At 36.0% G+C, this 12,799-nt stretch overlaps 1 protein-coding gene across 3 annotated transcripts in view; it reads right to left on the reverse strand.

Moving 5' to 3' along the window:
- LOC115218406 (rho GTPase-activating protein 7) overlaps positions 1-12,799 on the reverse strand; it is a 229,625-nt gene that overhangs the window by 96,943 nt on the left and 119,883 nt on the right. For all 3 annotated transcript variants that reach the window (XM_029788198.2, XM_029788200.2, XM_029788199.2), the window contains one exon: positions 7,196-7,232. In XM_029788198.2, coding sequence (XP_029644058.1) covers positions 7,196-7,232 — 37 coding nt within the window. The remainder of the gene's footprint in view (positions 1-7,195; positions 7,233-12,799) is intronic.

Genomic DNA, 12,799 nt, shown 5'->3' on the forward strand with positions numbered 1-12,799 from the left:
AGCTTACGAGGATGCTGCCATGAGCAAAACACAAATTTATAAGTGGTTTTAATGTTTTAGGGATGTTCATTTGTTGCTTGAAGAGGTGACCATTCAGGGTGACTACCGACCTCCCAAAAGTAGGAAAACATCATGAAAATTCATGAACTGATTTTGGAGGACTGTTACCAAACAATTGAGGATCTTGTTGATATGACTGGTGTGTCAACAAATTTTGAGTGAGGTATTGCGAATGACAAGAATTGCAAGAAAATTTGTACCTCATCTGCTCATGGAAGATCGAAAGCAGTTACTACTGAGTGCATGTCATGAACCGAAAGAACAGTTTGTAAGTTGATTCAGATCTTTTTGCAAAGGTCATCACTGGTGACAAAAGCTGGTACTACAGAATTTGCAGATGTAGGAGAGGTGAAGAAAAAAATGACAGAGGTGTTAAAAGGCATCACTTCACAGGAGTTCCAACACTGCTTCAAACAGTGGAAAATGCGTTTGGACTGATGCATTACATCAAATGGAGAATACTTTGAAGGCAATAAAAGTATAAACATGTAAAACTAAGTGGATAAAATAATACTGCAAAATTCCAGTTTCTTTTGAGTACCCCCTCATACACTCATTCCCTATTTTTCTATCTTTGATTGTATTGTTAACATAGATGTACTCATAAACTAAACCTCATAATTTCAAGTGTTGGCTCTAAATTCTATAGAATATCTGTAGAGGTAAATTAAAAGTGACATATAATGTACTGTTCTGTGACAGAAAATTCAACATAAAAAGTTTTATTTATTTAAATGGCATAAAACATGTATTTAAGCACTATTAATAGTGTCTATGTTGAGAAAAACTCAATCATATTCTTCAGGCCCAAACCACATGTTATAATGAACTAAAAAACTTGAATTATAAAAGAAATATGAAAAAAAAATGAGAAGGCAGCATATAGAAAATGCAGAAAGTAAACAACAGAAAATGAAAAATGAAAACATAAAAACTAAACTGTAAAAAATAAAAAGTAAAAAGGTAAAAGAGCTATCCTCCTTACCTGAAATGTTAAGGCTGAAAAGGTATGAAGTTAGGTGGAATTTTCCAATTCTTCAAAATATATTTATACATATGCTTGCAACTACTGAAAACGTCTGACCTAGAATTCAGTAGAGAGTTAGGGATCTTAGATCTGACCTGGATCTGCACTCTTTCAGTTAAACAAAACCTACATGTATTCTATCCATTCATGTAAGGTATGAATTTCTTAATTACTTTCCATTTAATCATGTGGTGTTTCATTATCTTTCGAAGTCCATACATAGATGAAAGAGCACAGATTCTGTTCAGATCTGAGATCCCTAACTCTCTATTGAACCCTTGGTCAGAAATTTTCAGTGGTTGCATGCATAGGTACAGGAGTGGCTGTGTGGTAAGAAGCTTGCTTCCCAACCACATGGATCTGGGTTCAGTCCCACTGCATGGCACCTTGGGCAAAGGTCTTCTACAATAGCCTCAAGTCAACCAAAGCCTTGTGAGTGGATTAAGCCCATCATATATATATTTGTTATTTGTGTCTGTGTTTGCCCTCCCACCATCCACTTGACGACCGATGATAGGGTGTTTACATCCCTGTCACTTAGCGGTTCGGCAAAAAGAGACTATTAGAATAAGTACTAGGCTTACAAAGAATAAGTCCTGGGGTCGATTTGTTCAACTAAAGGCAGTGCTCCAGCATGGCCGCAGTCAAATGACTGAAACAAGTAAAACAATAAAGATCATCTAAGGTCTAAGGAGAATAGCTCTTTTACCTTTTTACATTTAAAGTTTTATATTTTAGTTTTTGTTTTCATTTTCCGTTTTTTGTTTCCCCTTTTTTACTCCCTGTTTTCTATATGCTGCCTTCTCAGTTTTTTTGCATTTCTTCTATTATTCAAGTTTTTTTTAGTTTTGTTATGAAGTGGTTTGCACCTGAAGAATATGATTGAGTATTTCTCAACATATGAAACTATTAGTAGCACTTAAATACATGTATTGTGCCCTTTAAATAAATACGTATTTTGCATCTGACATAAATGCCTTCTTCATGCATAATGTTCATTAAGGTTGTTCTCTCTGTTGGTGTGATAATGTGTTTTACCTCTTGTAGTAACATGCATTTGCATTTTTGCAGTTGGCTTAGTTCTGTTCATATTCTGTTCTTAGTGTTTAGGATTATCGTTCTTTTAAGACTAAAAAGAGCAATAATGCTAAACACTAAGAAGAGAAAAAATGCAAATGCAATGTTACAACGGGAGGTAAAATACATCACCACACCAAAATCAAAATCAAAATTGATCAACATCAATGGAAATTGTAGCTGTGATACCAGTGCCGGTGGCACGTAAGAGAACCATCTGAACGTGGCCGTTGCCAGCGCCGCCCCAACTGGCCTCCGTGCTGGTGGCACGTAAAAAGCACCATCCGATTGTGGCGTTTGCCAGCCTCACCTGGCCTCCATGCCAGTGGCACATAAAAAGCACCATTTGATCGTGGCCGTTGCCAGCCTCGCCTGGCCTCCGTGTCGGTGGCACGTAAAAAGTACCATCCGATCGTGGCCGTCTGCCAGCCTCATCTGGCACATAAAAAGCACCCACTACACTCAAGGAGTGGTTGGTGTTAGGAAGGGCATCCAGCTGTAGAAACATTGTCAGATCAGACTGGGCCTGGTGCAGCCTTCTGGCTTCCCAGACCCCAGTTGAACCGTCCAACCCATGCTAGCATGGAAAGCGGACACTAAACGATGATGATGACACCAACGGAGAGCAACCTTAATGAACATTATGCATGAAGAAACCATTTATGTCAGATGCAAATGCAATAAACACTTAAACAAGAAATTCACATGGATGAGGTATAAACAGCATATGTATATGTATATGTACATATCAGTGGCGACTGTAGCCCTCGTGCTGTTCAGGCTTAGCCTGAGCATAAATTTAGTAAAGTGAATGTGTATTCGCAAGCTGATTTAATTTCTGCCAATACTGACTTCAAGTATGTAATTGCAGTCAATAACTTAGGCTCCTTTTATTGAGCCTGGTCACAGTTCATTTATTTTCGGTCATGGTCTGGCAGTCATCTTAGAGATGCCCTGTGTCAAAAATTATCATTCATCGCAGACATTCTCTTGACCTCGTTCACACATGCCTGACTTGGGCTCAGAAGTTACAACCAAAGTTGTTATTTATAATTGTAAAAATTAAAAGTATTTCAAATTCAATGCTTTCTTGAAACAACAAATTATAGAGATTTAAGATTTAGATTTCAATCTATGAAAAGTTTCCATTCTACAATATTCTTAAAGGAATGAAAAATTATTTAGCAACTCGGGCTAATAGGAATGAGCCTGGTAGGTGTAAAAGACTAACTGGCATCCATTGTCAAGAATACAGGTGACAGTGAGATTGCTGTTTGTTGTGAACTCCACTGTTATTATTTGATTGCTGTTGTTCTTTATATCTGTGTGTAAAGATCAGTTGTGCTTTGCAGGGTTGCTTTACTTTTGCACTTAACTTAGAAACAGAGAAAGACAAAGTGCTAAATATAAAAAAATAAGCCATTTAGGGCTAGAAATATTGCAGGAAAGCATGAAATTCTTCAAGCAGGCATGTGTCATACACAAAATCTATGATGAGCCCAAACAACAGAATCTGTGATGAGCCCGAGTGATGCTGATAACTTGGAGTTGCTGTTGGTTGGTTGGTAGGTAGACATGCATACATACATGTATGTATGTATTATGTATACAATGGGCTTCTTTCAGTTTCTGTCTACAAAATCTACTTACAAGTCTTTGGTTGGCCCAAAGCTATAGTAGAAGACACTTCTTCAAGGTGCTATGCTGTGGGACAGAACTTGGAACCATGTGGTCAGGAAACAAACATCTAACTACACAGCCAGACTTTGAGATGAGAACTCCTCCTTTCATCCTCAATGGCCACATCTGCATATTAAACTGCCTGCCATGTTCTTTCTCCTCCAGTGACCATAAGTGAATGTTTACACTGAAACTCCTTTTCACTCGTATGTTAGCTTTAACTCCTTTCTACCATGTGATATTTATACCCCAACAATGTATTGAGGTATAAATCAACAATACTTAAATACAGGGCTTGCTCTTTAATCAAATAGACAACAAAACAATAGTCAGTTACTAAGAACCAAAACATATACTCCCATTATACCCACATTGCCAGACAACAGTAGTTCGCTGAATGAGTTCCTTACTTAATATTCCACTGCAATCCTTTTAACAAGTCTCTTGCCCTATCTAATATATATGTGTCTCAAAAAATATTTCAAACAGTCAAACAAATAATTTTGATAATGGCATTAATAATAACAACAGTGATGCTTGCACATGATCAGTATTTTATATCAATCACTCCTACAATGGCTAAGTTAAGGCTAATTTTAAATCCAAAACAATTTCTTGATATATCACTGTTCTTAAATTACCACTAAAGCAACAATTACAAGTACTCCATGAAATTTTGAAAGAAATTCTCTCACTCAAAAAGGAGATAAGTTATGGTACAAACTGCCACACTCTTAAAACCAGAATTTGTGCCCCAAGTATATGGGGTAGAGAACTACAAGGGTGATGATATAAAATATTAAAAATGATGTGGATTTTTGGTGGTTAATCAATTTTGTTTTACAGTATGGTAAGTGATTAAAGTAGGACTGATGAGGGGCAACATGCAGTCAAAGAGCAGCAAAATGGATTTACAAATTCACTAGGGGATGGTAGGAAGGAATTAAAGCTAAAATACACTTGTAGTCATCGGAGGAGAAAGAACATGTGACAGGCAGTGTAAGACATGCACGTGTTCATTGAGGGTTAAAGGAGAAACAACCTGAAAGCTACCAAGCCATACTAAAATTGTTCCTAGCTGAATATACCAAGATAAAGGGCTTAAAACTGATGATACAGGACAACAAGTCTAGTTGCTACATATGATATATGAACTACCTTAATGTCTTTGCTTTGAAGAATTGGAAAGACTAGGCAAAGAAATGAGAAAGGAAAGTACAGAGACCAGCTGAGGGAGCAACAAAAGCAACAAGACCTAGTTTCCAGAGGTTCATCAGTCACAGTTCCCAGAACGGCAGAGAAAAGTTCAATGAACAAGCAAATAGAGACCTAGCCCTCTAACAGTAGTACCACTCCATCATAATGTGATGAGGAATAGGTAACGTATTGGAGGAAATACAAAATGCAAAAAAAGAAAAGAAAATGAATCAAAAAGTTGATGCAAACCAACTAAATTGGGAAAGGATAAATGATCTTGAAATAACAATGATGCCACTCCTCAGAATAATATTGGTCACAAATTTTGACACAAGGCCAGCAATTTTGGGGTAGGGAGTCAGTCAATTACATCGACCCCAGTACTCAACTGGTACTTACTTAATGGGCACTAAATGAAAGGCAAGGTCTACCTCAGTGGAATTTGAACTCAATATTTAAAACAATGAAGGGGAAGCTAAAAAACTGGGATTCTCAATTCTTCAAAAATGAAACAAACAATAGATAAAATTACACATCTGTGGTGCTTAGGCTATTCAGATGAAGTAAAAATAACAGACACAATTGGGTCTGGAATATAAGAAATACACAAAGGATATATTGTGTGAATGAAAACCCAAAACACTTCTTACATTTTCCTTTTAATTATATCGTTATTAATCATTGATTTTTTTCTTTAGCATACAGTTTTTTTTCTATTTTGTACAAATGTTTGTGTTTTATCAATTTTAATTTGTCTATTGTATAACATCTTTCACCCATCCCACATCTTTATATAACTTCTCTGCCCTACCCAACACTTATCTGTAAGGCTCCTGTTTAATATTTCAGTAGTTTTCTGTATCTCTTCAAGCTTATAAGGCTTATAAAGAAATTATTATCATCATCATTATTATTATCATCATCATCATTATTATCATTATGATTTAATAATAATAATAAACCTTTCTACAATAGGCACAAGGCTTGAAATTTGGGGAGAAGGGACTAGTTGATTACATAAACATCAGTATTTCACTTGTACTTAATTTATCAACCCTGAAAGGATGAAAGGCAAAGTTGACTGTGGAAGAATTTGAACTCAGAACATAAAGATGGATGAAACGCCACAAAGTATTTCACCCTGCGTGCTAACAATTTTGTCAGTCCGCCGCCTTCTTAATAATAATAATAATAATAATAATAATAATAATATAATAATAATAATAATAATAATAATAATAATAATCATAATAATAATAATAATAATAATCAACCAATCAAGCACTGAGGTTGATGTAATTAATTAGCCATATCCCCCAAACTATCAAGTTTTTGTGTATATAGTAGAAAGAATTATTAAAACTATTTGATTTGTTTACAGAAGTAATGAAGCAAGACTACAAACTAGAAAAAAGGGAAAGTTGAAAAAAAAAATAAAGCTGGTAATCACTCACACACACACACATACACACACACATACGCACAATTTTTGCGCATATTTAATTACTGATTCAGAATGAACATTGATTTAGCAAGTAGTTGGTGTCATAACTTCATGTTTATGTAAATTAAATAAAGGGGCCAAATAGACCCCATATGTATTACATAAAGAAAATATAGAATACTAACAGGTTATTTTGTTTGTTTATTTAATGTCCATTTATCTATGTTAATATGGTTTTGGACAAGGATACATTTGGAGTAGAATTTCATGACTTCATGCCCTTCCCTCACGAGCTCATATCTGTTTTCAAATATTTTTATTCCACTGGTTCTCAAAACCAAAATTGACCAGTCATAATCTCAAGAAGGTATATAAACATACAGTTTCCCTCCACCAGATTCACTCGCAAAGCATTGCTTGGCTAAAGTAGAAGACATCTGTCCAAAATATAGCAAAGCAGGGCTGAATTTAAAACCATGTGGTTGTGAAACGAATTTCTTAACCACACAGCTATGTCAGCATCTTCACATACTTTCTCTTTCTGATCTCTCTCTCTCTCTCACACACACACACACATTTTGAACAAATACACATCTCAGACAAGGTTTAGCATGGTGTGGGGAGTGTTTAAACCACAGCAATAACACTGATAGCATTTTGAACGGCATTAATGACAAGAAATGAAAGATGAATGTGTATCTCTAACATACCTGCTTGTAGTTTCTCCCTCTTCCGTTTTTCTAGTCCCTGGAAGGTAAAACGAGCACAGATGAATGGAAATGAATTTGATCTCTGCCTTACAAGTGGCATTTTTAAAAAAAAATTTCTTTTTATTATTCACATATCAAATAGACTGAAGGCCTGAATGGAAACAAAGATAAAGATGACAAAGGACAAAAGAGAGGAAGCGGGAAAGAGAGAGTAAAGAAAAAGACAAGTGTATGGAGACGTGTGTGCGTGCACGCATGCGTGTGTATGAGTGTGTATGCATGGTATGTATATACACACACACACACACACACATATATATATATATATATATGCATTCATGTTTGAGTATGGAGGAAGATGGCAGGAAGAGGGGAGAGAGGGAGAGTGAGTAAGTTATATGGAGGGATGTGCGCATGCAAGGATGTGATGAAAGTGTGTAAGAATGTATGAGTGTTTGAATGAGGAGAAAAAATGACGAAAATAAAATTAAAATAAAAACAAAATGCTTAAAAACACAATAAAAATAAAGCTGCAACTAATAAATTAGGTTGAAATTGTTCAATTGTTAGAATAAGAGAAGAGAGTGAGAGTAGTATGGAGAGAGAGAGAGGGAGATAGAAAAAGAGGAGTACTTTTCCACAGAGAAACGACAACAATGAAAACAGAAAAAAATGAAACCTCTAGAACTTCCTATAGAACCAGGTTCACTCCTCTAAACACACACATACACATGTGAGTGTATGTGTATATACATATATATATACGCACACATATGTATATATACACCATGCCAGCATGGAAAGTGGACATTAAATGGTGATGATGATGATACACAAGGCAACAGCAATAAAAAACAAGACTATTTTATAGCAATGATTGCTGCCACCACACCATCAACGCCACTACAGGGAGCCAACAAGAAGCCTCTAAGTGGTCAGATACTTGTTTGATCTGAGAGAAAAATCAACCAAATGTCCTCTGAATCACAATGTCATAGGGAAAAAATGCATAGGATAATGTGGACTAGACTTGTCTACACATAGGAAAATGACAGGATGGTCATGGCCGGTATACTTTTGATCATATGTCTTCTCAATCAGTACTGACCTGCAATTAAACAACAACAACAACTATGATGTAAATACCTATTTCTTTACTACCCTCAAGGGGCTAAACACAGAGAGGACAAACGGATTAAGTCGATTATATCGACCCCAGTGCGTAACTGGTACTTATTTAATCGACCCCGAAAGGATGAAAGGCAAAGTCGACCTCGGTGGAATTTGAACTCAGAACGTAGTGGCAGACGAAATACTGCAAAGTATTTCGCCCAGCGTGCAAACGTTTCTGCCAGCTCGCTGCCATGATAAATACCACTACCAACAAAAACAATCAAGAGGCAAAATAGGGAGAAATGGAGGATGGGGAATAAATGTTTCAGGAAGTGGTGGTGATAGTAGAAGAGATGTCACTACATGACCATGAAGAGGGAAGAGTGGGTTAGTAGTCAAGAATGAGTTAAGACAATAGCTTTAGTTTTCCTTTCACGTGTTATTATTATCATCATCACCATATCACAATCAAGAACCAATGAATGAGGAAGCCTCTACATTTTTGCTCCACCTACTAAAAATAATTAGTCAAATATCCCTCAATTTACATATCCTACAGTCTTTAAAAATGGACACACTGAATAATATGGTGCTTGGTTCTGGTGCATACAGGAGAAAGATGGATTGCTCATGGCTGGATTGGTTTTGATACAGGCTTGTTTAATCTGAGCTGACCTGGTGCTAAATAACTGGAACACGAGCCAATGAACTCACTATGCAGTCTCTAGACTTGTTAGAAATAGTAGACAAATATACTTTAAAAAACAAAGACAGACACACTACATTACCACATTAGTATAGTCCTTGATATACACCCCATCTTCACCCCAGATAGTTAATGACTTGAACACCTTTGATCACAGGGCTGTTTAATCAGAGTTGGCACTGTGTTTTTTAAGCAAAAACACATCACATTCATTGTCATCATCTCATCATAATCGTTGTCGTCGTCATCATCATCACTGCCACCACTCTAATCATTATCATCAGTATCAGTAATTAACACCACTATTATACTCCACCATATAACCTCTGTTTCAATTCTACTCAGGCTAAAATGCCAGTCAAATTCCTATACTCCCTTGTATTTGCTAATATCAAAAATATTATCCCCATTAAGTATTAAGTACTTAAAAGCTGTTCCACATAAAGAGTGCTACGAATACCTAGGAAGGTGCTGTGAATAAAGATAGAATGACCTCAGAATATTATACCAGACTTGGAAAAATATGGCAGTCTCATCCTACAATATATTTGCAGTACCAGTGCTGATACCAACAGTTAGTATACATGATTGGTTTGTAGAGGAAATCCACTCCATAGATGTTAAAACCTGCAGGTTCATGATATCAACTGGTAACTCCCACAAAAATAGTGATATCAACAGTCTCTACCTAAGAAGAGATGGAAGAGGTTAGAGGCTTGAGATCAGTGCAAACAGCCTTCAAATGTCATGTAGTCTCTCTCAGACAGTACCTGCTAAACAACAGCAGGAAAAATAAATACATAAACTTAGTGCTTAGAGAACAACAGCCTACATATTAACAGTGAGCTCCTCAGGAAGCACTGTCTTCCAGACGACCTCCCACACAGTCTCAAAACAACCAGATTAACATAAATCAAAGAAGATAGTATACCAAAAAACGATTATGCATGGGTGTTTCCTGAAGACTTGAAGAAGACATTGATATGGATGAGAAACAAGACTCATTTATAACTATGATGACTGCCACCACGCCAACCACTAACACCAACAACACCATCAAAACCACTACAAGGAGCCAACAAGAAGCCTCTATGTGGTCAGATACTTGCTTGATCTGAGAGAAACATCAACCAAATGTCCATTGAAACACACGATGTCATAGGGAAAAAATGCATAGGGTAATGTGGACTAGACTTCTCTGCACATAGGAAAATGACAGGATGGTCATGGCTGGTATACTTCTGATTGCAGCCTTTCTTGAACATATGACTGTTACATCACATTATACTTCAAAGACTATGCATTTGCAATCCAAGAACAGGAGATTGCTATAAAATACATTAGAAACAAAAAAGACAGTGGAGCCCTTAATGCAGCCAAAAATGTCATGTTTCTGTAGAAGATAACACATGAGATTAGCAACTACCCCAAAATATCATTAAGGTACTGCCTCCCTATACAACACAGTGTTGTCACAAAAATAATACACAATGACATTAAAAAAGACTGTTCTGCAATAAATATAGAGAATCACCCTGTTATTGAATATAGGCAAGTTGAGGCCAGTAAAAATCGAAATTGATCAACATCAATGGAAATTGTAGCTGTAATACCAGTGTCGGTGGCATGTAAGAGAACCATTCGAACATGGCCGTTGCTAGCGCCACCCTGACTGGCCTCCGTGCCGGTGGCACGTAAAAAGAACCATCCGATTGTGGCCGTTGCCAGCCTTGTCTGGCCTCCGTGCCGGTGGCACATAAAAAGCACCATCTGATCATGGCCGTTTGCACCCACTACACTCATGGAATAGTTGGCGTTAGGAGAAACACTGCCAGATCAGACTGGGCCTGGTGCAGCCTTCTGGCTTCCCAGACCTCAGTTGAACTGTCCAACCCATGCTAGCATGGAAAGCGGACGTTAAACGATGATGATGATGATGATGATGATACACACAAAAACAATATACAATGTCATCTGGAAAAAAGGCTATCCTGGAATAAATATAGAGAGGCTCCCTGTTATTGAATAAGTACACAAACATCAATATAAGGAAGAGTAAAGTATGCAAGGCTTTTCTCAAGTTTAAAATGGAAATTTGTTTTTCTTATCTACATTCAAACAATATAGTGTTGTGTCTTTGCTAGAAACCAGTTTCTTCGTCAGAGGAAGAATACTAATAATTAAAAACAGAAACAGACAAATGTACGTAAGTACATACATACATACATACATACATACATACATACAAGGTGTCCCAAAATAATACATATACATATACTAGCTGGGTATCCCATCGTTGAGTAATTTTCACAATAAAATAAATGCAATGGCAGACTTTCGGAATAGCACATCAACATAAGTTGGATTTTCTGTTTTAATGGGGATTTTTCAATGGGGATTTTTAATTTAATGGGGATTTTTGAAGTTTTTGTTTTCACCACACCCTTGTGAATGATAGTGGAGAGCGTTTTATGAAGAAAATTTTGGAAAATTTATGAATACCCTCCCACCACCCACCAAATCCACACACTTCCAGAACAACTTTGTCCAATTATTTTTTGCACTACGAACTAAAAAACAATGGGAGACACCTTTTCCATTAAAAAAAAACCCCAAAAATTTGAAAAGTTGTGAACCTCCATACTGATTTTATACATTTTTTTTTTGTACTATGCACTTAAAAACGATGTAGGTTAAAGCCTTCAAGGTTTAAAAAAAAAAAATATTTGGAAATTAGCTATTACCATCACAATCCCCACTTCCTTTATTTTCAAACAGGCAATGAAACGTAATTTAAAACAATAGTGAAATTAAAAAAAAATTTTTAATCAACCCTGCTTCCCTATAAATCCTAAAATTTCAGCTATTTTCCAAATCTTTTTTATCATAGTTTTAAAATACAAACAGTCTGAATCTACAATTTGTTTCTGTGCATAATTTCAAAATAATTTGCAGATGAAAAGGTAATTCAAGGAAGATTAAGTAGATGGTTCTAGTACATCCCACACCACCTGGTACCTTCCTTTGTTTTTCTGTTACTCTGACATGTATTGATGCTTTTCAATATTTTTCTACTCATAAGAACATTGTATGGAATGATGATACAGTGGTCCATTATTAGGATTTAAGCAACAATGAAAAAATTTTGTAATTGGAATTTTTAATCTCCACCCAACAACAAGTGAGTGTGTGTGTGTGTGTGTTTGTGTAAGACAAAACATATTTACTAACAGAAATGTATGCCATTAAGATAAATAATTTTTTTCATACCTATTTTAAATCACCCTGTTGCTTTAATGAAATTCCTTACACACATGTATACACACACATTGACACACACACACACACACACACACACACACACACACACACTCTTAGTGTTAGCAACATACTTTTATAGAAGGTGAAATAGTGTAGTAAATATATAGAGAGAAGGGGAAAGTTTACCATGAAAAAAGCAAAAGATGAAAGAGATAGACAAATATATATATATATAGAGAGAAAGAGATCTTTTCTGTTGCTGTGACAGATTTTGAAATTTTAAAATTAAGTTAAAATTTTTTAATTTGGTACATCGATGTATGTCTTCAAACTGAATTCAATTTTGTGATTCATTGATTTCATAATAAATTTAGAAAACTGTTACAGACGTTTAAAGTTTGATCATTTTTACCCATTCAGAAACCAGGATTTGTGCGTGATAGCTGTGTATCATAAACTGAAAGTAAGCAGTATAGGCATAGGAGTGGCTGTGTGATAAGTTACGTGCTTCTAACCACATGATA

The sequence above is a fragment of the Octopus sinensis genome, linkage group LG13 (genome assembly GCF_006345805.1).
Source record: "Octopus sinensis linkage group LG13, ASM634580v1, whole genome shotgun sequence".
NCBI classification, from domain to species: Eukaryota; Metazoa; Mollusca; class Cephalopoda; order Octopoda; family Octopodidae; genus Octopus; species Octopus sinensis.